This window comes from Oncorhynchus keta, chromosome 34 (assembly GCF_023373465.1).
Source record: "Oncorhynchus keta strain PuntledgeMale-10-30-2019 chromosome 34, Oket_V2, whole genome shotgun sequence".
Taxonomy (NCBI): domain Eukaryota; kingdom Metazoa; phylum Chordata; class Actinopteri; order Salmoniformes; family Salmonidae; genus Oncorhynchus; species Oncorhynchus keta.
The window spans coordinates 33275396-33296076 of NC_068454.1; the positions used below are offsets into that span (position 1 = coordinate 33275396).

At 41.9% G+C, this 20681-nt stretch overlaps 1 protein-coding gene across 2 annotated transcripts in view; it reads right to left on the bottom strand.

Moving 5' to 3' along the window:
- The window catches only part of LOC118366974 (parathyroid hormone 2 receptor-like), an 80938-nt gene that overhangs the window by 20272 nt on the left and 39985 nt on the right, over positions 1–20681 (bottom strand). For both annotated transcript variants that reach the window (XM_035749856.1, XM_035749855.1), the window contains exons 7-8: positions 15669–15822; positions 4458–4518 (exon numbers count right to left, since the gene is read on the bottom strand). In XM_035749856.1, the coding sequence (XP_035605749.1) occupies positions 4458–4518; positions 15669–15822 (215 nt within the window). The remainder of the gene's footprint in view (positions 1–4457; positions 4519–15668; positions 15823–20681) is intronic.

The window sequence follows — 20681 nt, forward strand, 5'->3', positions numbered from 1 at the left end:
ATGAGCTCTTGCAAGAAAAGCAAAATGTCCACCAAAGAGCTCTGAAAAGGAGATACTCCTTTAAAACCTTTTCACATGTGAGTTCCAAATATCTCTAATGGTTGCACCAGCCGGAGCTTTTTATGCGCGTTATGTCGGAATGCACTCATTGTACTAAAATGTGATTGTTACGCAACAGGACAGTTAACCCACACGGCCCTCAAACCAAGACACACTGCCTGCTAATGTTTCAACTTGTCAATTTCAAATGATTCTTTTTTATAACAGTTTGAATTGAAGTGTCTTCCGCCTCCTCATTAATCCACTTAGAAGTAGCCCATTTCACTGTTGCAGACAATTTATGTTTGAGACGTGCGTTACTGAGCCAGAAAAACTTCTCTCTTCCATGAAAGCCCAAGCACTTCCCCAGTGGTTCCCCAGATCAAGTATGCAGACATTTGCACATTCTTGCAAAAACATTTTCCCACCGGCAAATTTTCCGGCTGGCGCTCAGATTGCCTTCATTGTTGTTTTCTTTACAAATAATAACTTTGGACATGTATGCATGCCTATCAAAGTAAGTTAATAATTTTCTGTGTATCGTGTTGTCATTCCTACTGTAGCATTACCTACCGTATAATGCATAATGTATTCACAGTTTTTTTTCACGTTTTCAAGTACTGATTGCAATGGACACACTTTTTTGAAGGTTGTACTGATTATGATGAGCTAATGCTAAGATATTTGCCAGCTATGTGTAAGCCATGTTTGTTAACATTATGCAATGCATTCGTGGAGTCACGTAAACGTCTGTCAGAACAAAGATGCTATAACAAAATGAGGTGAAGTGATCTTTCGAGTAAACATCCTGAAGTGAATGAAGGGAAGTGAATGATGGTGTCACGTCTACTCCCGCTCCCCCTCTCCGGCGCTCAATGTTGCCAGACTACTAACCACCGGTCCTGGCAACCAATCTATAAGCACACCTGCGTCTCATCATCAGTCACACCTGGACTTCATTACTCCATGATTACTTACCCTTTATATAGCACTCTTTTGTTATCAGGTAGTATTGGTTATTTTTTCTTGGCAGATGTTTCACTTATTTTGTATCGTTCTATGTTCGTTATTATTAAATTCACCAATGGCACCTGCTTCCTGACTCCCTGCGTCGACATTAAAGATGGTAGAAGACACACCCCCATCAATATGAATACTGCAGACCAAACTCATCTTGTCTCCTCTTATCTTCGTTTGACATGAAAAAAACAAATATGGTGGCAAGCACACACTATCTATCGTCAGATTACTTTCACATTTTTAGAAAGTGTTTTACTCAATTATTTTTATCAATGGTGAGCTCACCCGTGATGATATGAATTGTAAATAGTAATTGCTATTAGTTAATGCATATGGTTTCTGTCAGCCGAACAAGAATAGACTGACGAGTTTCAGAAGAAAGTCCTTTGTTTCTGGCCAATCGAACCCATAAATGCTGATGCTCCAGATACTCAACTAGTCTAAATAAGGCCAGTTTTATTGCTTCTTAAATCAGGACAACATAATTGCAAAAGGGTTTTCTAATGATCAATTATCCTTTTAAAATTATAAACTTGGATTAGCTAACACAATGTGCCATTGGAACACAGGAGTGATGGTTGCTGATAATGGGCCTCTGTACACCTATGTAGATATTCCATTAAAAAAATAAGCTACATTCACAATGTCTACACTGTATTTCTGATCAATTTGATGTTGTCACGTTCGTAGTATTGATGAGACCAAGGCGCAGCATGATATGAATACATACTTATTTTAATAAAGAAAGAACACTAAACAAACTAACAAAATAACAAAATGAATGTGAAGCTATATAAACCGAGTGCTGACAGGCAACTACACATAGACAATAACCCACAAAACCAAAACGATAAACAACTGCCTCTGATTGGGAACCAATTCAGGCCACCATAGACCTGCATTACCTAGACATACAAAAAACCATAAATATACAAAAACCCTAGACAGGACAAAAACACACATACCCACCCTCGTCACACCCCGACCTGACCAAAATAATACATAAAACATAGATAACTATGGTCAGGGCGTGACAGATGTTATTATAATGGACAAAAAATAGGCTTTTCTTTCAAAAACAAGGACATTTCTTAGTAACCCAAAACTTTTGAAGGGTAGTGTATATATATTTTACCCCCTTTTTCTCCCCAATTTCAATCTTGTCTCATCGCTGCAACTCCATAACGGGCTCAGGAGGCAAAGGTCAAGTCATGCATCCTTGGAAACATGACCAGCCAAACCGCACTTCTTAACACCCACCCGCTAGCTGCATGTGTTGGCGGAAACACCGTTCAACTGACAACTGAGATCAGCCTGCAGGTGCCCAGCCCACCACAAGGAGTCGCTAGAGCACAATGAGCCAGGTAAAGCTCCCCCTCCAGCCAAACCCTCCCCTAATCCGGATGACACTGGACCAATTGTGCACCACCCTATCGGACTCCCGGTCAAGGCCGGTTGTAATACAGCCCAGGATTGAACCCGGGTACATAGTGCGATGCAGTGCCTTAGACCGCTGCGCCACTACAGAGGCTGGAAAATGTGTTTTTCTTTGTCATGCTTGTTTTCATATCCACCACTCTTGACAACCATGTGTCTGAACGTGGGGAAGGAACTGTGTTTATTATTCCCACACCTAGATGATACTGCACTCTCGATACCCCTGAATAATCTGCTTTCGTGGTACTGCCGTTCTGATCCCCGGCCCACACTGGGTTTGGGGACTTCGGCAACTAGTAACTTGTCCCCATTGACCGAGCCACTTGTGAGCACTGTTGCCACAGTTAATGCTTGGGCAGGAGGGCCCAGAGAACACGCCCCCTCCCCTGGCCTCCAGCTAGGGTCGCAAGGTCTGCTACACTCCCCGCACCATGGAAGAATCTGCTTTCACCATGCTCTCCTTCAACCCAGACATAGGCCGTTGCCCAGAAGCACCAAGATGGTCATAAACTGACCTCGAAGCCACCCCCTGGCCTGGGGAAACCCGCTTCTGGCCTGGACCTTTTCCTTCATGCCTCGGGAACTGCCGAGATGCCTCCGCAAATGATTTTCATGGGAAAAGTCACGGAAGAGCTGCGTCCTGTTTATGTTTCTCCTCGAAATGGCCAGTAAGTACTCCATAGCCGAGCCAAACAACCTTGCTGGGGAAACTGGCTCATTCAAATATTGCAACCCCTTCTCCTCCATACCCTCTACATTCATGAACTCGCCATAACCTGGTAGCACCAGATGGCTAAATGAAGGGATTCCCTGGAAATATTTTTGAACTTACTCTTACCACTGGCCATCTTACTCAAGCACTGGCTACGCAAGCAGAGCAGAAAGTAGTGAGCTTTAAACAAACACAAAAAACAATACCAAGACCAAACTCACAACATCTAGGGGGACGAGTACGCTCTCCCCACTAACAGACACCTAAGTCGGAGCTGGAACTAGTCTTTGAGTACTTAAAAAGTGTTTAAATTGCTCAACACATTCTTCCTTCAGGCGAGCTGAAGAGCGAAGAATTAAGGTAATGAATTATAGCCAGGAAGGCGGGGCTTCAGAGGGCAGGCTCAGCATTGAATGGCCTGTTAGGTGTGATTTTAGTTTTCCTCAGGTTTTGATAATTAAATATCATTCCAATGCAAGAACACCAAAATATTGTGCCCACTCGCAGATTTCAACTGCCCCCTTAGTCACTCTATCCTGGCACCAGGTCTGAATAAAACCTGTTGCCCAGCCAGCAGAATTTGTCTCGTACATGTGTTGTCTCGCACATGGCCCTGACCTCACTATCCGAGGGTGTCTCAGGGGGAATGGGATATGCATTTGTACATGTGTGAAACAGGACAAATATAAGCACCCCTAATTAAACTTTGATGACTCAAATCATAAAATAGTTTGTCTAGATTCATCCAACATATCATGCTGGTACAAATGAAGGCTGAGGGTGTGACATGGCAACACCTGGAGCGGAGAGCAAAATAATGAAAGGGATGGAGGTGATACATCGATGGCCTATGTACCACAAGGAACAAAAAGGCCTATATAAGTAAGTACAAAATGCTCAAACCAATATAATTATCTAGAAAGCTATGAAACAGAGGTAAATCTATTCACTACGGTGATGTTAATTTAAATGTATTCACTATTGTGATGTTGAATATTATGATGTTTTGCATCCCAATTCCTTGGAGGAGATATGGTGCACTTGCTACTGGTAAGGGCACTCTACATAAAAGTCATATTTATATAGTGCATATGAAGAGCAGGGTATGTATAATGGAAGCCTGCCAAGGTGCTTTCAAGGGCCATAGTTGGAGGATTCCATCTGGTGAGAAGATCATTGAAGATAGCTATTAGATACTGTATCTACATTAATGACCTAAATACTGAATTTGGACTAGTGTCTCACTCACCTTCCATCTGCCAGTGTTGCCCGGACAACTGCCCATGTTGCCACGAACAGAGCTGGAACCCCTGAAATTGTACATGAGGAAAAGAACATCATCTCTTTACAAATGTTCTAAACACTTACTAAACATAATGCAATTACTTAATGACTTGTTGCATTATTATGTTCTTAGCTCACTAATAGCATCTCTAATACCTCAGGAACAGGCTAGTTAAACAAACAATGAGTTACTCAACTCAGAAATGGCACTCTGAGCATAATATTTGAAAGCAGGATAATTGAGTGCGTAGAATTTCTCTTCCAGTGAAGGTATTTTAGAGCCAGCTAGCTAGAAAGCAGGAAGTTGTGACTCATACTCAACAAATATGTCTCTCTTCCCGTTGGAGCTGAAACGTGCGAATAAGGACAATGCTGGGCCTAAATAGTTATACGATTAGAGCATAAAGGTCTAAGTCATTTTTAGCATTAGAACAGCAAGTATTTATATAATGCGAGTGTAAAAACTATTGAAAGAGAGAAGATTTTTTAATCTTGGAATTTTACATAAGCAATCACATTTGCATTTTTTAAAACTTCAAACAAGAAAACATGCCGCTCTGCTGAACATAACAGTTCCATCATAACTTCTTTACTCCAATAACCTCATATTTCCTTCATATAAATGTAATTACATGGTTCGCTGGATTGACATGGATTGCAATTTTGTGGTTTAACCAAAGAGACAAAATCACACTGATTGACTGTGATAGACAGGATTGTTTGTCTGTTTGTTTGTTTTTGTGTGTGTGACTGTGTGTAAGTCAGTGTAAGTGTTTGTGCCTGCCTGCTTGCCAGCTATCTGCACGTGTTGGGTTTGTCAACAACAGGGTTTGAGGGCCACAGATTTTTTTCAGACCAATTTAATTTGTTTGTCAAAAACAATAGAAAATATATATACAGGTCCATTATAACTTCTACATAGTGTAAATCTAAACTCAGTAAATATTCGTATGAACATAACAAGATTCAACAACTGAGACATAAACTGAACAAGTTCCACAGACATGTGACTAACAGAAATGGAAAAGTGTGTCCCTGAACAAAGGGGGGGTCAAAATCAAAAGTAACAGTCAGTATCTGGTGTGGCCACCAGCTGCATTAAGTACTGCAGTGCATCTCCTCCTCATGGACTGCACCAGATTTGCCAGTTATTGCTGTGAAATGTTACCCCACTCTTCCACCAAGGAAGGTCCAAGCCCTCACCCTCCGATCCAACAAGTCCCAGATGTGCTCAATGGGATTGAGATCCGGGCTCTTCGCTGGCCATGGCAGAACACTGACATTCCTGTCTTGGTGGCATTGTCATGCTGGAGCGTCATGTCAGGATGAGCACAGCGTTGAGATTGCCTGCAATGACAACAAGCTCAGTCCTATGATGCTCTGACACACCGTCCCAGACCATGATGGACCCTCTCTAACCAATGTGAAATGGCTAGCTAGTTAGCGGTGGTGCGCTCTAATAGCGTTTCAGTCGGTGATGTCACTCACTCTGAGACCTGAAGTAGTTGTTCCCCTTGCTCTGCTTTTGTGGCGCGATGGGTAACGATGCTTCGTGGGTGTCAGTTGTTGATGTGTGCTGGTTCGAGCCCAGGTTGGGGCGAGGAGAGGGACGGAAACTATACTGTTACACCTCCACCTCCAAATCGATCCCGCTCCAGAGTACAGGCCTCGTTGTAACGCTCATTCCATCGACGATAAACAGCAGGGACCCTGGGCATCTTTCTTTTGGTGTTTTTCAGAGTCCGTAGAAAGGTCTCTTTAGTGTCCTAACTGTGACCTGAATTGCCTACTGTCTGTAAGCTGTTAGTGTCTTAACGACCGTTCCACAGGTGCATGTTCATTAATTGTGGTTTATTGAACAAGCACGGGAAACAGTGTTTAAACCCTTTACAATGAAGATCTGTGAAGTTATTTGGATTTTTAGTAATTATCTTTGAAAGACAGGGTCCTGTAAAAGGGACGTTTCTTTTTTTTTGCTGAGTTTCGTCTTAGACATTCAAGAGTGGCCTGGAGTTTTTTTCAAATCCCAAATAATTATTTCCCTCCAAAATACACAAAACTCCGGAGCACACCCATTGGCCACGTTTGTCGTTAGCGATGGGATTTAGGCTTACGAGTGTTTTTAGGCTTACGAGTGTTTTAACGATGCATCTTTACTACAAAGATGTACATAAAATGTGTTTCCCAAAACACCACGCAGAAAGAACATTCGTTAAGTGCGTCGCTGGACCATGTACTATACAAATACTGATAGGATTGAAAGAAATGCAGAGCTGTTCTCTGATAAGCTTTCTTCACTCAAATCTTAATTTAACGTTCTAATCATTCCACAATTCTGCCGATGGTTCAGCTCCTAGAGAGATATCACCTTTTTTTAGGGGCTATATCAGCTTTAATATTGCAAATATTGCAGATAGATTGTGGCTTCCATGAATATACAGTGCCTTGCGAAAGTATTCGGCCCCCTTGAACTTTGCGACCTTTTGCCACATTTCAGGCTTCAAACATAAAGATATAAAACTGTATTTTTTTGTGAAGAATCAACAACAAGTGGGACACAATCATGAAGTGGAACGACATTTATTGGATATTTCAAACTTTTTTAACAAATCAAAAACTGAAAAATTGGGCATGTAAAATTATTCAGCCCCTTTACTTTCAGTGCAGCAAACTCTCTCCAGAAGTTCAGTGAGGATCTCTGAATGATCCAATGTTGACCTAAATGACTAATGATGATAAATACAATCCACCTGTGTGTAATCAAGTCTCTGTATAAATGCACCTGCACTGTGATAGTCTCAGAGGTCCGTTAAAAGCGCAGAGAGCATCACGAAGAACAAGGAACACACCAGGCAGATCCGAGATACTGTTGTGAAGAAGTTTAAAGCCGGATTTGGATACAAAAAGATTTCCCAAGCTTTAAACATCCCAAGGAGCACTGTGCAAGCGATAATATTGAAATGGAAGGAGTATCAGACCACTGCAAATCTACCCAGACCTGGCCGTCCCTCTAAACTTTCAGCTCATACAAGGAGAAGACTGATCAGAGATGCAGCCAAGAGGCCCATGATCACTCTGGATGAACTGCAGAGATCTACAGCTGAGGTGGGAGACTCTGTCCATAGGACAACAATCAGTCGTATATTGCACAAATCTGGCCTTTATGGAAGAGTGGCAAGAAGAAAGCCATTTCTTAAAGATATCCATAAAAAGTGTTGTTTAAAGTTTGCCACAAGCCACCTGGGAGACACACCAAATATGTGGAAGAAGGTGCTCTGGTCAGATGAAACCAAAATTGAACTTTTTGGCAACAATGCAAAACGTTATGTTTGGCGTAAAAGCAACACAGCTCATCACCCTGAACATACCATCCCCACTGTCAAACATGGTGGTGGCAGCATCATGGTTTGGGCCTGCTTTTCTTCAGCAGGGACAGGGAAGATGGTTAAAATTGATGGGAAGACGGATGGAGCCAAATACAGGACCATTCTGGAAGAAACCCTGATGGAGTCTGCAAAAGACCTGAGACTGGGACGGAGATTTGTCTTCCAACAAGACAATGATCCAAAATCTACAATGGAATGGTTCAAAAATAAACATATCCAGGTGTTAGAATGGCCAAGTCAAAGTCCAGACCTGAATCCAATCGAGAATCTGTGGAAAGAACTGAAAACTGCTGTTCACAAATGCTCTCCATCCAACCTCACTGAGCTCGAGCTGTTTTGCAAGGAGGAATGGGAAAAAATGTCAGTCTCTCGATGTGCAAAACTGATAGAGACATACCCCAAGCGACTTACAGCTGTAATCGCAGCAAACGGTGGCGCTACAAAGTATTAACTTAAGGGGGCTGAATAAATTTGCACGCCCAATTTTTCAGTTTTTGATTTGTTAAAAAAGTTTGAAATATCCAATAAATGTCATTCCACTTCATGATTGTGTCCCACTTGTTGTTGATTCTACAGTTTTATATCTTTATGTTTGAAGCCTGAAATGTGGCAAAAGGTCGCAAAGTTCAAGGGGGCCGAATACTTTAGCAAGGCACTGTAATTGTCTGCATCATTTCCAATTGTGCACATTGTAACACATCATGAAATATAGAGGAAAAAATGTGACAGTGTAGCATACAAAAAATAACTCATTTGACTGAACATTATATTTATTTCAATATGACTGAAATATACACTGAATGTACAAAACCTTAGGAACTGTCACGCTCGTCTGAATGAGTGGACCAAGATGTAGCGTGGTATGGTTCCATCCTCTTTATTTTGAAGTGAAATTCAAAGAAAACAATAAATACAAAACGAAATGTGAAGCTGCTATAGTACTCACATAGTCAAGATCCCACAAAGGGGAACTGGCTGCCTAAATATGATCCCCAATCAGAGATTTGTCAGAGCAAAAACCAAGCCACGAGGTCGAAGGAATTGTCAGTAGAGCTCCGGGACAGAATTGTGTCGAGGCATCAATCTGGAGAAGGGTACCAAAACATTTCTGCAGCATTGAAGGTCCCAAAGAACACAGTGGCCTAGAGCTGGCTCTCTGGCCAAACTGAGCAATCGAGGGAGAAGGGCTTTGATAGGGGAAGTGACCAAGAACCTGATGGTCACTCTGACAGCACGCCAGAGTTCCTCTGAGGAGATGGGAGAACCTTCCAGAAGGACAACCATCTCTGCAGCACTCCACCAATCAGGCCTTTATGGGAGAGTGGCGAGATTGAAGCCGCTTCTCAATAAAAGGCACATGACAGCCTGCTTGGAGTTTGCCAAAAGGCACCTAAAGACACTCAGAAAATGAGAAACAAGATTATCTGGTCTGATGAAACCAACATTGAACTCATTGGCCTGAATGCCATGCGTCACATCTGAAGGAAACCTAGTACCATCCCTACGGTGAAGCATGGTGGTGGCAGCATCATGGGGTGGGGATATTTTTCAGCGGCAGGGACTGGGAGACCAGTCAGGATAATACCACTTTAAGAATATTTACATCGAGGGAAAGACAAACGAAGCAAAGTACAGAGAGATCCTTGATGATAACCTGCTCCAGAGAGTTCAGGACCTCAGACTGGGGTGAAGGTTCACCTTCCAACTGGACAATGACCCTAAGCACACAATCAAGACAATGCAGGAGAGGCTTCGGGACAAGTCTCTGAGTGGGCCAGCCAGAGCCCAGACTTTAACCCAATCGAACATCTCTGGAGAGACCTGAAAATAGCTGTGCAGCGACGCTCCAAAATTTCTAAACCCTGTTTTTTCTTTATCATTATGGGGCATTGTGTACTCACTTTTGTTGCCAGCGGTTTAGACATTAATGACTGTGTGTTGAGTTATTTTGAGGGGACAGCAAATTTACACTGTTATACCAGCTGTACACTCACTACTTTACATTGTAGCAAAGTGTCATTTCTTCAGTGTTGTCACATGAAAAGATATACTCAAATATTTACAAAAATGTGAGGGGTGTACTCACTTTTGTGATATATTGTGATATACTGTGTGTGTGTGTATATATATATATATATATATATATATATATATATGTACCTTGTAAATACCTTAAAAAGTTATACCTTAAAAAGTTTGGGGTCACTTTGAAATGTCCTTGTTTTTGAGAGAAAAGCACATTTTGTTGTCCATTAAAATAACATCAAATTGATCAGAAATACAGTGTAGACATTGTGAATGTTGTAAATAACTATTGTAGCTGGAAACGGCTGATGTTTTATGGAATATCTACATAGGCGTACAGAGCCCCATTATCAGCAACCATCACTCCTGTGTTCCAATGGCACGTTGTGTTAGCTAATCCAAGTTTATCATTTTAAAAGGATAATTGATCATTAGAAAACCATTTTGCAATTATGTTAGCACAGCTGAAAACTGTTATTCTGACTAAAGAAGCAATAAAACAGACTTTCTTTAGACTAGTTGAGTATCTAGAGCATCGGCATTTGTGGGTTCGATTACAGATTCAAAATGGCCAGAAACAAATACATTTCTTCTGAAACTCATCAGTCTATTCTTGTTCTGAGAAATGAAGGCTATTTCACGTGAGAAATTGCCAAGAAACTGAATATCTCGTACAACGCTTCACAGAACAGCGCAATCTGTCTCTAACCAGACTAGAAAGCGGAGTGGGAGGCCCCGGTGCACAACTGAGCAAGAGGACAAGTACATTAGAGTGTCTAGTTTGAGAAACAGATGCCCCACAAGTCCTCGACTGGCAGCTTCATTAAATAGTACCTGCAAAACACCAGTCTCAACGTCAACAGTGAAGAAGCGACTCCGTGATGCTGGCCTCATGGCAAGCATACACCAGATTCACAGACTAGTGCAAATAAACTTAAACAAAGCAGAATCAGGATATGATTGCCTACACTCCATTGCTATTCACTGCAGATCCCGCCTTTATTCCGCTTTGACCAACTTTTTTTGGGACTGTGTGTGATTCCAGGCTGGTGATAGGCTACTTTGCTTTACAGAGGTGCCGGTATGCATTTCCCGAAAAAATGGGAGGCACTGGTAGGGGCTCTGGACAGCTCCGCCCCAAGTCAAGCACTGCCTTTCCTTATGAAAAAAGTATTTATTCAGCATCTACATTTCAAAGGTGTCTTTCATGCCTCCTGCTCCCTACCAGGAGGAACACATCAAACGAGGATGGGCATGAATAAAGCACAATTTACCATAAGAGACTTCTTATGGTAAATTGTGCTTTACTCATGCCCCATCCTTGTTTGATGTGCTATATTCATGCACGATCCTCGTTCTGATGTATAAAAACAAACAGAGCAACAGTCAGAGGAGGTTGTAAGTGGATTTGTATCGATGCTGCTTCTTATGATTGTTTTCTGAATGTTATTCTTACGCAGCATTGGTGAGAAGAAACTACTCTAATAGTAGAGTTGTGAGATCAACAATCAATTCTTCCTGGGGCAAGACTCACTATCTGAGCATTTTATGAAATACCGACTAAAAAGAGTGTGAAGAATAATGCTCCAACAAATGATATTCAGTGTGAATAGAGGAGTGCGGTTACAAAGTAGAGAATAAGTTTAAGTTAGGAGTGAATCCGGTGTCTTCATGCCAGCAGACTTGCTTATGCTCAGCTAGCTTTGCTGTATGTGTTGTTAGAGTTGTCTCCCTGCAGAGACAGAGGCATGCCTTGAGTTTGTGATGCTCACCGATTAAGAACAACATTGAAGTGTCCTATGGAGGGTCCTTTGGGGTCATAAAGTATCGTGGTTCTAGGATCATAAAAGTACGGATTTGATATTGGCCACAATTGCAGTGGCCGGGCGCCTTAAGGGGCCAGGGAAAGGTTCTCAACATCTCCCCTTGTCCTGTGGGTATTGTGGTTCCAAGGATAAAATGAAGACCAAGATAATTATTTCATATTATGTTGAAAAAAATTGAAAGAAATATTAGTTCTTAAGATCTACACCACGTCCAACCAACTTCATAGTCTCATATCCAATCAGCAACGTGAGACAGGCGGAAAAGAGAAGTTTGCCTCAAGCTAAATAACCAACACCACTATAACCATAATTGCCACAACACACCTATCTGAGCAGCACACCTGAATCCCAGTGGTAGAGTAGAGTATTAAAACCACAATCATCCTGTCTCAGTTATAGTAACTCTACTCAGAATGTTTTTTTCCCTTAAAATGGAGTCCAACCTTTACTTCAATAGTGAAACTAGTTGGACCTGATCCTATAGTACTAGGGACTCAGTGGGAATCTATGTTATGAGTACTTGTCATCAGCAGGTGGAAAACACACACATAGGGGGAGAGATGATGACCTTGGAGTCTGTGATTCAGATGCGTCAGCGACAGGCTGGCGTGGGAGCACAGAGTGATGATTCAATCACAATTTATGGCATTGTCCCAATGGCTGGCCATATTATGTTTGCTATCACAGGAGGGAAGCACACCTCCACTGTGGCATTTCCCAGAGAAGAACGTTCCCACAGACCTTGGGAGTACGGACACCGTCTGAAGTGTGAAGACTGATGAAAACTTGAATCGACAAAATTAATGTTACTGTGTGAATGAAACTGTTGTGTTTGGATTGTTTCAAGAGTTCCTAAAGAGCTGTACATTTTTACATGTCTTATTACATTGTATGTTTTCCGGTTGATGCATTTTCAGAGAGACAGGGCTGAAATTGTATGTTGGGTTTTTCGGTTTTCAGGCACATTTCTGTTGTCCGTAACATTCAAATTGAATTGCGTTGATTTGATTTTAATCTGGGTGTGATGTCCTGCCTTTTGTCTTCCCCCAGAAATGTGCAAAGTAATGTTAATTCATGTTAGGGGTGAGTTTCCGTTTTTTTCCCATGGATAAAAGGTCTAAGTCTAATTGTGAACTTGTTTGCAAGCTCCATGTGTGTGCAGACAGACACACATTCAACGTTTTCACTTGGAGATTATTAAAAAAAAACTTGGAACCACGTACGTCTTATTAGTAGAGTTATTTATTTAGTCTTATATACTGTAATTAATTCTCCACTACATGTACACTGGAAGTGTCAATTCATTTGTGACTAATACAACGTATTAGTTGATTGGAGTAAATAGATGCCTCATTTAAAGAGTAAACTCTTTGATTGATTATATGTTAAAAATTGTATTGGACTATTGGTAAATGTGGTTTACACTATACACATAGCATTATGCATAGGTTTTAACTTTACATCTCTGGCTAAGATAGATTTCATAAATTAAAGCTTGGACTGTGGTCGCAAGAAACAGCTCATAAGTCCGATAACTTTATGTGATTATGTTAGAATACAGGTACTTAAAATATCAGAGTGGGGATGCCGAAACTCGCAGAATGGTTACGTCTATTTTGGTTTACGTTTGACCTATAGCATTTATTCAGTCAGATGAATGTAGTTTATTGTTACAATGTGCGCTGAAAGTTGGGAAGCAAGTTCAGGGAGTGAGTGTTGTAATAAATAAATACAACGTAATACAAAACAAGGAAAAACGAATGATGCACAGACATGACACTGGAACAGAAACAATGACGCCGGGGGAAGGAAACAAAGGGAGTGACATATACAGGGAAGGTAATCAGGGAGGTGATGGAGTCCAGTTGAGTCTAATGACGCGCAGGTGCACGTAACAATGGTGACAGGTGTGCTCCATAACGAGCAGCCTGGTGACCTAGAGGCCGGAGAGGGAGCACACGTTGCAGTACTCCCTGCCTTACACGCGGCTCCAGTTGCAGGACGCCGACCATAATGACGATCCCAGGGATCAGGAGCGGAACGGTCACCCCTGCTGATGCGTGGGAACCTGTCGCCGGCTGGGCCGCGGGAACCTGACAGACCAGCTGAGGCATGAGAGCCTGTGCTTTCACTGCGTCCAGCTCTGCTTTGGGGCGGCGATATTCCCCTGGCTGTTCCCAGGGTCCTTTGCTGTCCAAAATCTCCTCCCAAGTCCATTTCTCCAAATATCGCTGCCTCTCCTGCTGCTGCTGTCCTTTACCACGCTGCTTGGTCCTTGGTTGGTGGGTGTTTCTGTAACGGCAGATCTCCTCTTCGTCTAAAGAGGAGTAAGGATCGGACCAAGATGCAGCGTGGTAAGTGTCCATAACTTTAATCAAAAAAGCACTGAACACTGAATGCAAAAATAACAAAAGAAACTAAACCGAAACAATACAGTGTGGCGACAAACAGACACGGAAACAAAAACCCACAAACCAACAGTGAAACCCAGGCTACCTAAGTATGACAACTAACGACACCTGCCTCTGATTGAGAACCATCCTAGGCCGAAACAGAAACCAAACATATAAAAACAAACAGACTTCCCACCCCAACTCACGCCCTGACCATACTAAATAAAGACAAAACAAAGGAAATAAAAGGTCAGAACGTAAAAACTGTTGAGTGTGAAAAACCCAGCAGCATTGCAGTTCTTGACACACTCAAACTGTTGCTCCTGGCAACTACTACAATACCCCATTCAAAGGCACTTAAATATTTTGTCCTTCCCATTCACCCTCTGGATGGCACACATAAAGTACAGCATCCATGTCTCAATTGTTTCAAGGCTAACATCCTTCTTTTACCCGTCTCCTCCTCGTTACCTACACTGATTAAAGTGGATTTAACAGGTGGTGACATATGTAAGGGATCAAAGCTTTCACCTGGATTCACCTGGTCAGTCTATGTGTAAGGGGTGCATACTGGCGGCAGAGAAGTCAGGCGCAGGAGAGCAAAAACTGTGTTACAACGGCGCAGTTTAATAATAAAAATCACCGTAAACAAAACAATCAAATACAATGGGTTCAAAACCCGTCGCACACCAGACGTAACGTGCACAAGCACTTACAATAAACAATTCCGGACAAGGATATGGGGGGAACAGAGGGTTAAATACACAACATGTAATGATGGAATTGAAACCAGGTGTGTGGGAAGACAAGACAAAACAAATGGAAAATTAAAAGTGGATCAATGAGGGCTAGAAGACCGGCGACTCCGACCACCGAAAGCCGCCCGAACAAGGAGAGGAACCAACTTCGGCGGAAGTCGTGACACTATGTCATGGAAAGAGCAGGTTTTCCTAATGTTTTGTACACTGTGTATTTCCTCTCTTCTTTTTTCTATGTATTGCATGGAAAATATCATGTGGAACAACAACAACAGCGAAGGTAAACATTTTTATACAAAAGTAGCTACATTATTTTTACTCTGCGTACTTTTTTAACAAACTACATTTTACTTAAGTAGTTTTTACACAATTAGTTTGCCTTCTACTTTAGTAAAATGTTATTATAGTAACAGTACATCTACTTAAGTAGGATACTTCAGTACTCTTTCCACTTCTGGTTATCCCGAGTTGAACTCAGAGTTGATCAAAGTTAACACGCTAACTCCTCAAACCAAGCTCGTAGTATAGGTCTCTGGTGTCAGAGTGCATTATCAATGTGTACTGGCATTTAGATAACAAATATTACAGCATGATTACCAAAGCTCTTGATGAAATGAAGTAAACATTTGTTTTTAGAATGCACACCAACCCAATCAAATCCCATAAACGCTGCAGTCCTACAATGACATCCTCACACACAGGTCTCCCTTGCAAAATAGTTTTCATCTCAATGAGAATAACCTGTAGCGACATAGGTACATTAAAATAAAATCATGACACACACTCACCCCATCCGATGAGGGTGAAACCCCACAGGTACTTTGTGTCAGAGAGGAAGGCCATGAAGATGAGACTATGGAGGTACAGGCCCTCTACTAGGATCCAGTAGTAGTTAGTCGCCAAGAAATAGATGAACAGCAGCACTGTCACTTTACAACCAATCTGTAAAAAGAGAGAGAGACAGACAGGGAGACAGTGAGAGAGATAGGGGGAAGAGATGGAGAGAGAGAGAGACTCAAAACAATTGAGAAAGAAGAATGATTAATAAATAAATGACAATATAGGAACGCAATAAAGCTTTGGAATTGCCCAAGGTTTCACTGTCTGAAATGCATCCTTCCCCCAAAAATGACTTGTTCTCACTGCAGGTACTTTATAAAAGTTCCCTTCTTCTGTAGAGAGAACTGGTTCTGGTTCTGTGATTTCCTTGTATCAGGGAGGCCTATACTGTCTCAGATGTTGAGACGCAACACTCACATTTTCAGTGTCTGCAAAAGGTCTGTTAGGTGCCAGAGGAAGCTAGAGTCTAAATGGAAATAACAGCGCCAAAGAAACACTATAGACATGTCTATCACAGTGGGAGACAGCGGAAACATTACAATGTGACATTTCTCTAAATGGCTTCCCTGCCAGCCCACGTTCCAGTAATGCCAAGCCATTCGAAAAGAAAGGGACACATTACTGTTGCTCATTGGCTGCTACCAGTGATGACTTCTCTAGTAAACTATACTAGTCATTGATCAGGGTTGGGTAAGTGACTTACTAAATGTCATCCGTTACAGTCAGGGGATGGTTGGAACTGAAATTATTTTCAAATGGTTTCCTTATGAACAGAACCATTATTTTTTCAATTCCATTCCACTGTTTCGACCAGCAAAATACATTTCTGAACCGATTATAGAAACCCCCCAAAAGTATTGGTTTATTCCCATCCTTCCTGTTTCTTTTTAAACCTCTGAAATCGTATTTGTTTTTACATTTAGCGCAACAGTAAATTACTTCGCCAGTCACGCAATGAACGGCTTGCTATGGGGCGGGCAAGCTATGTCTCAGCAAGTTGTTTAAGACAAGTGTAGGTTGGGTAGAAAGGGAGTGAGGGGGGGAGAGGAAGTGAGGGGGGAGAGAGTGAGTGAGGGTGGAGGAGGAGGCCTGGCTTGAAGCGATGGGCATCTTGTGATGAATTATACCTACGGAGGAACTTTGAACGTCTTTTAACTTCAGTTGGCTTAACTTCTTTGGGACAGGGGGGCAGTATTGAGTAGCTTGGATAAAAAGGAGCCCAGAGTAAACTGCCTGCTACTCAGTCCTAAAAGCTAGAATATGGATTTAATTGGTAGATTTGGATAGAAAAAAACTCTGAAGTTTCTAAAACTGTTTGAATTTACAGCTTTTCAACGATTGACAGCTGCCTCTGATTGAGAACCATACCAGACCAAACACAGAAATCCCAAATCAAAGAAAAAAGAACATAGACTGCCCACCCCAACTCACGCCCTGACCATACTAAAACAAAGACAAAGCAAAGGAACTCTCTGTTTCTCCACAAACTGTTGGAGCTCTCTCTCTCTCTTTTTCCTTTCTTTCTCCCTCTCGCTCTCCCCCTCTACCTCCCTTTCTCTTTCCCTCTGTCTCTGCTGACACAGTGCTACTAGACACCTTGAACCTTTTTCTCACATTTTATATTACCCAGAAAGTTTGAGTTTTGAAGCTCTCTGACACCTCTTTCATTATCACAACAAACTATGGTGAATGAGTAGTTTGCCCCACCGTACAGAAGATCAGACTGAAGCGTATCCTCGGATTACTCAATACAGTGGCCTTCAAACACCACACTAAGACATTCAATCTCTCTCTCGGTCCTCCCACTTACTCTGTTCCACTGTTATAAATATACTGTATAATATGTTCCAACGGCTGCCTCTGACATTTGATCTGCAGCATTCAGAATAGCATACAGTATCTTTGCAACTTTCAGTAACTATTTTTCCTCAATCTGAGGTAGACAAGTCATCAAAGTGTCACTCATACAGTATGTTACACCTCTCTGAGGCATGGTCAGTACTGTCTCTCTGATCAACCTGGGCTGATAGCTGCTTCTCCACACACTTAGGTCAGTTTCTCTGTCAGGGAGGAAGAGGACCCAGGCAGTTGAATTTATCCTCTTTATTTTATTTTACTTACTTACTTTATTTAACTAGGCAAGTCAGTTAAGAACAAATTCTTATTTTCAATGACGGCCTAGGAACAGTGGGTTAACTGCCTGTTCAGGGGCAGAACGACAGATTTGTACCTTGTCAGCTCGGGGGTTTGAACTTGCAACCTTCCGGGTACTAGTCCAACACTCTAACCACTAGGCTACACTGCCACCCCAGTGTAGCCTAGCCTGAGGATCGCTTCTAGGGTGTTTCATGTTAGTGATATGTGAACGCTCAGCTTTTTGAAGCTGGCAGGTAAGATATGATATAAAAGTGTGTCATTGCACATGACATCTGATATGAAAAAACTGCACCCTTGCAAGGAGCCTTTAAGTATAAAACAGGGTAGAGGAGGAAGGAATAGAAGGAGCTGAACCAGGGGTAGGAATGGGAGGAGGGGGAGAGAGGGAGGAGATTAAATTTAGCTGATTCTGCTGTTAATCACCAAAGTCAGATCAGTCAAAATCATTTGAAACTTCTTTCTTTGAAGTCTCAAACAAAAGCCTACTCACAATTCAGCCAGAGATGAAATCACATCACAAATTAACTAAAAACAATTGTCTTCTCTCAATAGATTGCTGTCACATTGTATAAATTATTGGAGACAAGTGCCGGGTTTTAATACTCCACCCAAAAATACAACATGCCATGAAAGACACAGGGACAAAGCCCAAAACAAATACATTTACAAAAACACAGGGATGTAACCAAAACACATTAAATACACGGGACAAGAACAGTAATAACAATACACGGGACGAGACCCGTAATAACGAGTACAAAATACACGCAGCATGAAAGCCAAAACAACAAAGCGCAGGTACTCACAAGACCAACGGACATGGTAACAATAACCGACAAGACAATGGTGAACAGAGTGCACACATATACAATTACTAATCAGGGGAATTGGAAACAGGTGTGCGTAATGAGACAGTTCAGTGACGCCTAGAGGCCGGTGACGTAGACTTCAGGAACTGGTGCATGGAATGAGCATTAGTACCGGGGAATCCGTGACAGCTGCAGCAATGCACATGTAATCACAGGGTAAACAAAAAGCATAGAAGTTTAATCAAGATGCACATACCATGGGAAGAACCATTGAAACTGCTTTGTTGGCCAAGCTCTGAGCAAAAAAAAGCACTGCGACATGAGCATGTCACGCTGTGCCATAGTGCTAATAAAAGTTCAGCTGGTTTCTCACACTTGAAAGGAAAACGACTCTGTAAATATATATTGTTATGTTCCAGCCCTCATTAGACATGCAACAGACAGCCTTAAGGCTTAATGACTTAAGACAAAACAGAAAACAAAATACGGTACAGTAAGAAGCACAAACCATTTTAAATGGTCCTGAGGAACTACTATACAAAGGAAAGAGATTAAAGTAAAACATGGCAGTCTCTATAGCTTTGAACTCTTTGAACCAGCTATCCCTTATAGAAAATACACATTTTCTGTGTAACACCTGTAAAGCCTATGGCAGCGGGCTAGCAATCTATAGCGCTAAGCTAGTGCTCCCTGTGGTATATCCTCCCTCGCATGTTTGCAGTATTTATTCCTGTCTATACAGCAATTACAGAGCAGAGGAGGCTACAGTAGGGGAACAGACAGACTGACAGAGCATTTTCAGAGCTGGACAATTAAAATCACAGACAAGTGGAGACTATAGCCTTGGGGTACTGAGCATAGCCAGTCTGATTAGCTTTTTGAGTGCAACAGCATGCATGATCTTGAGGTGTTGAGGAAAGACCAGAATAGCCCCCTGGCTCGAGCTCTTCATTAAATGTGCAGTGGGCTGAATGGGCATGAGTCATGGAAGACTAGTCTGTATATTCAAACGCACATCACAGGCATGGTGGACTGAAGAAAACATCTAGGAATGAAGTAGGTCCCTCACACAGGGTTGCATTTACTAGCCTAGTTAATGGTATGTGTTGGAGCAATCGTGTGTCCAGGTTAGGGAAGTGACAAAAACACATTTTCGTTTAAACTGCCAGTTTTTAACCGGTTTTCTGTTAAAACCTTTAAAAAAATTATCGTAATTCCACATGAATTCACAATGCACCTGCGCTGTTGCGAGCAATGATTTGGGTCTCATGGTGCGTCCCTTTCAGATGGTTAAGCATTGCACCTGTAATACCATTACTGTACCTCAATTCCACCTCGCAAAGTTTACATTTCCTTCTCTTTTAACTTCTCAAAGTATTACCATACAGGACTTTGCTGCTGTTGCTTGCCTTCTCTGCAATTTTTCAAACTGTTAACAACGTATTTTTGGAACAGAGGAGACTGATTAGTTGCGATACTTCTGAGAACACAAACAATCGCATCTTTCATGGCGAGCTAGTGAGGGATAGAGAGAGAGGGTAAGGGCACACTATAGGCAGGTCAGCCACGAGGCAGACAGAGTCAAAATCATGCACTAGGCCTATGTATCGGCAATCAATCTGTATTTCTCAATGGAATGCTGTATCTCGCAATTTCTTGGCTTGCTATGTCTCGCAACTTCAGTAAAACAGGCCCTATCATCAATGAATAGGCTAGGATATTTTACACACAAAAGACTGAAGACTGAACACAAACTTGCTTCATTAGCTAAGAGAAAGAGCAGGCTAACCAGCATGAAGGAAAGAGAGGAGGGGGCAGGCAGAAAGAACTGTGGTGTGCATATACAGTATCTTGGTAATCTGTATCTCTTGTCTTGCATGCCTCACAAATTCACCAAAATAGCCTATAGTTCACCTCTCTGGTTTTATTTAAATTACACAACTTTCCCCAGGCGTGCATAGCGTATTATCTAGTTAGGCTATAACACGGAAAATG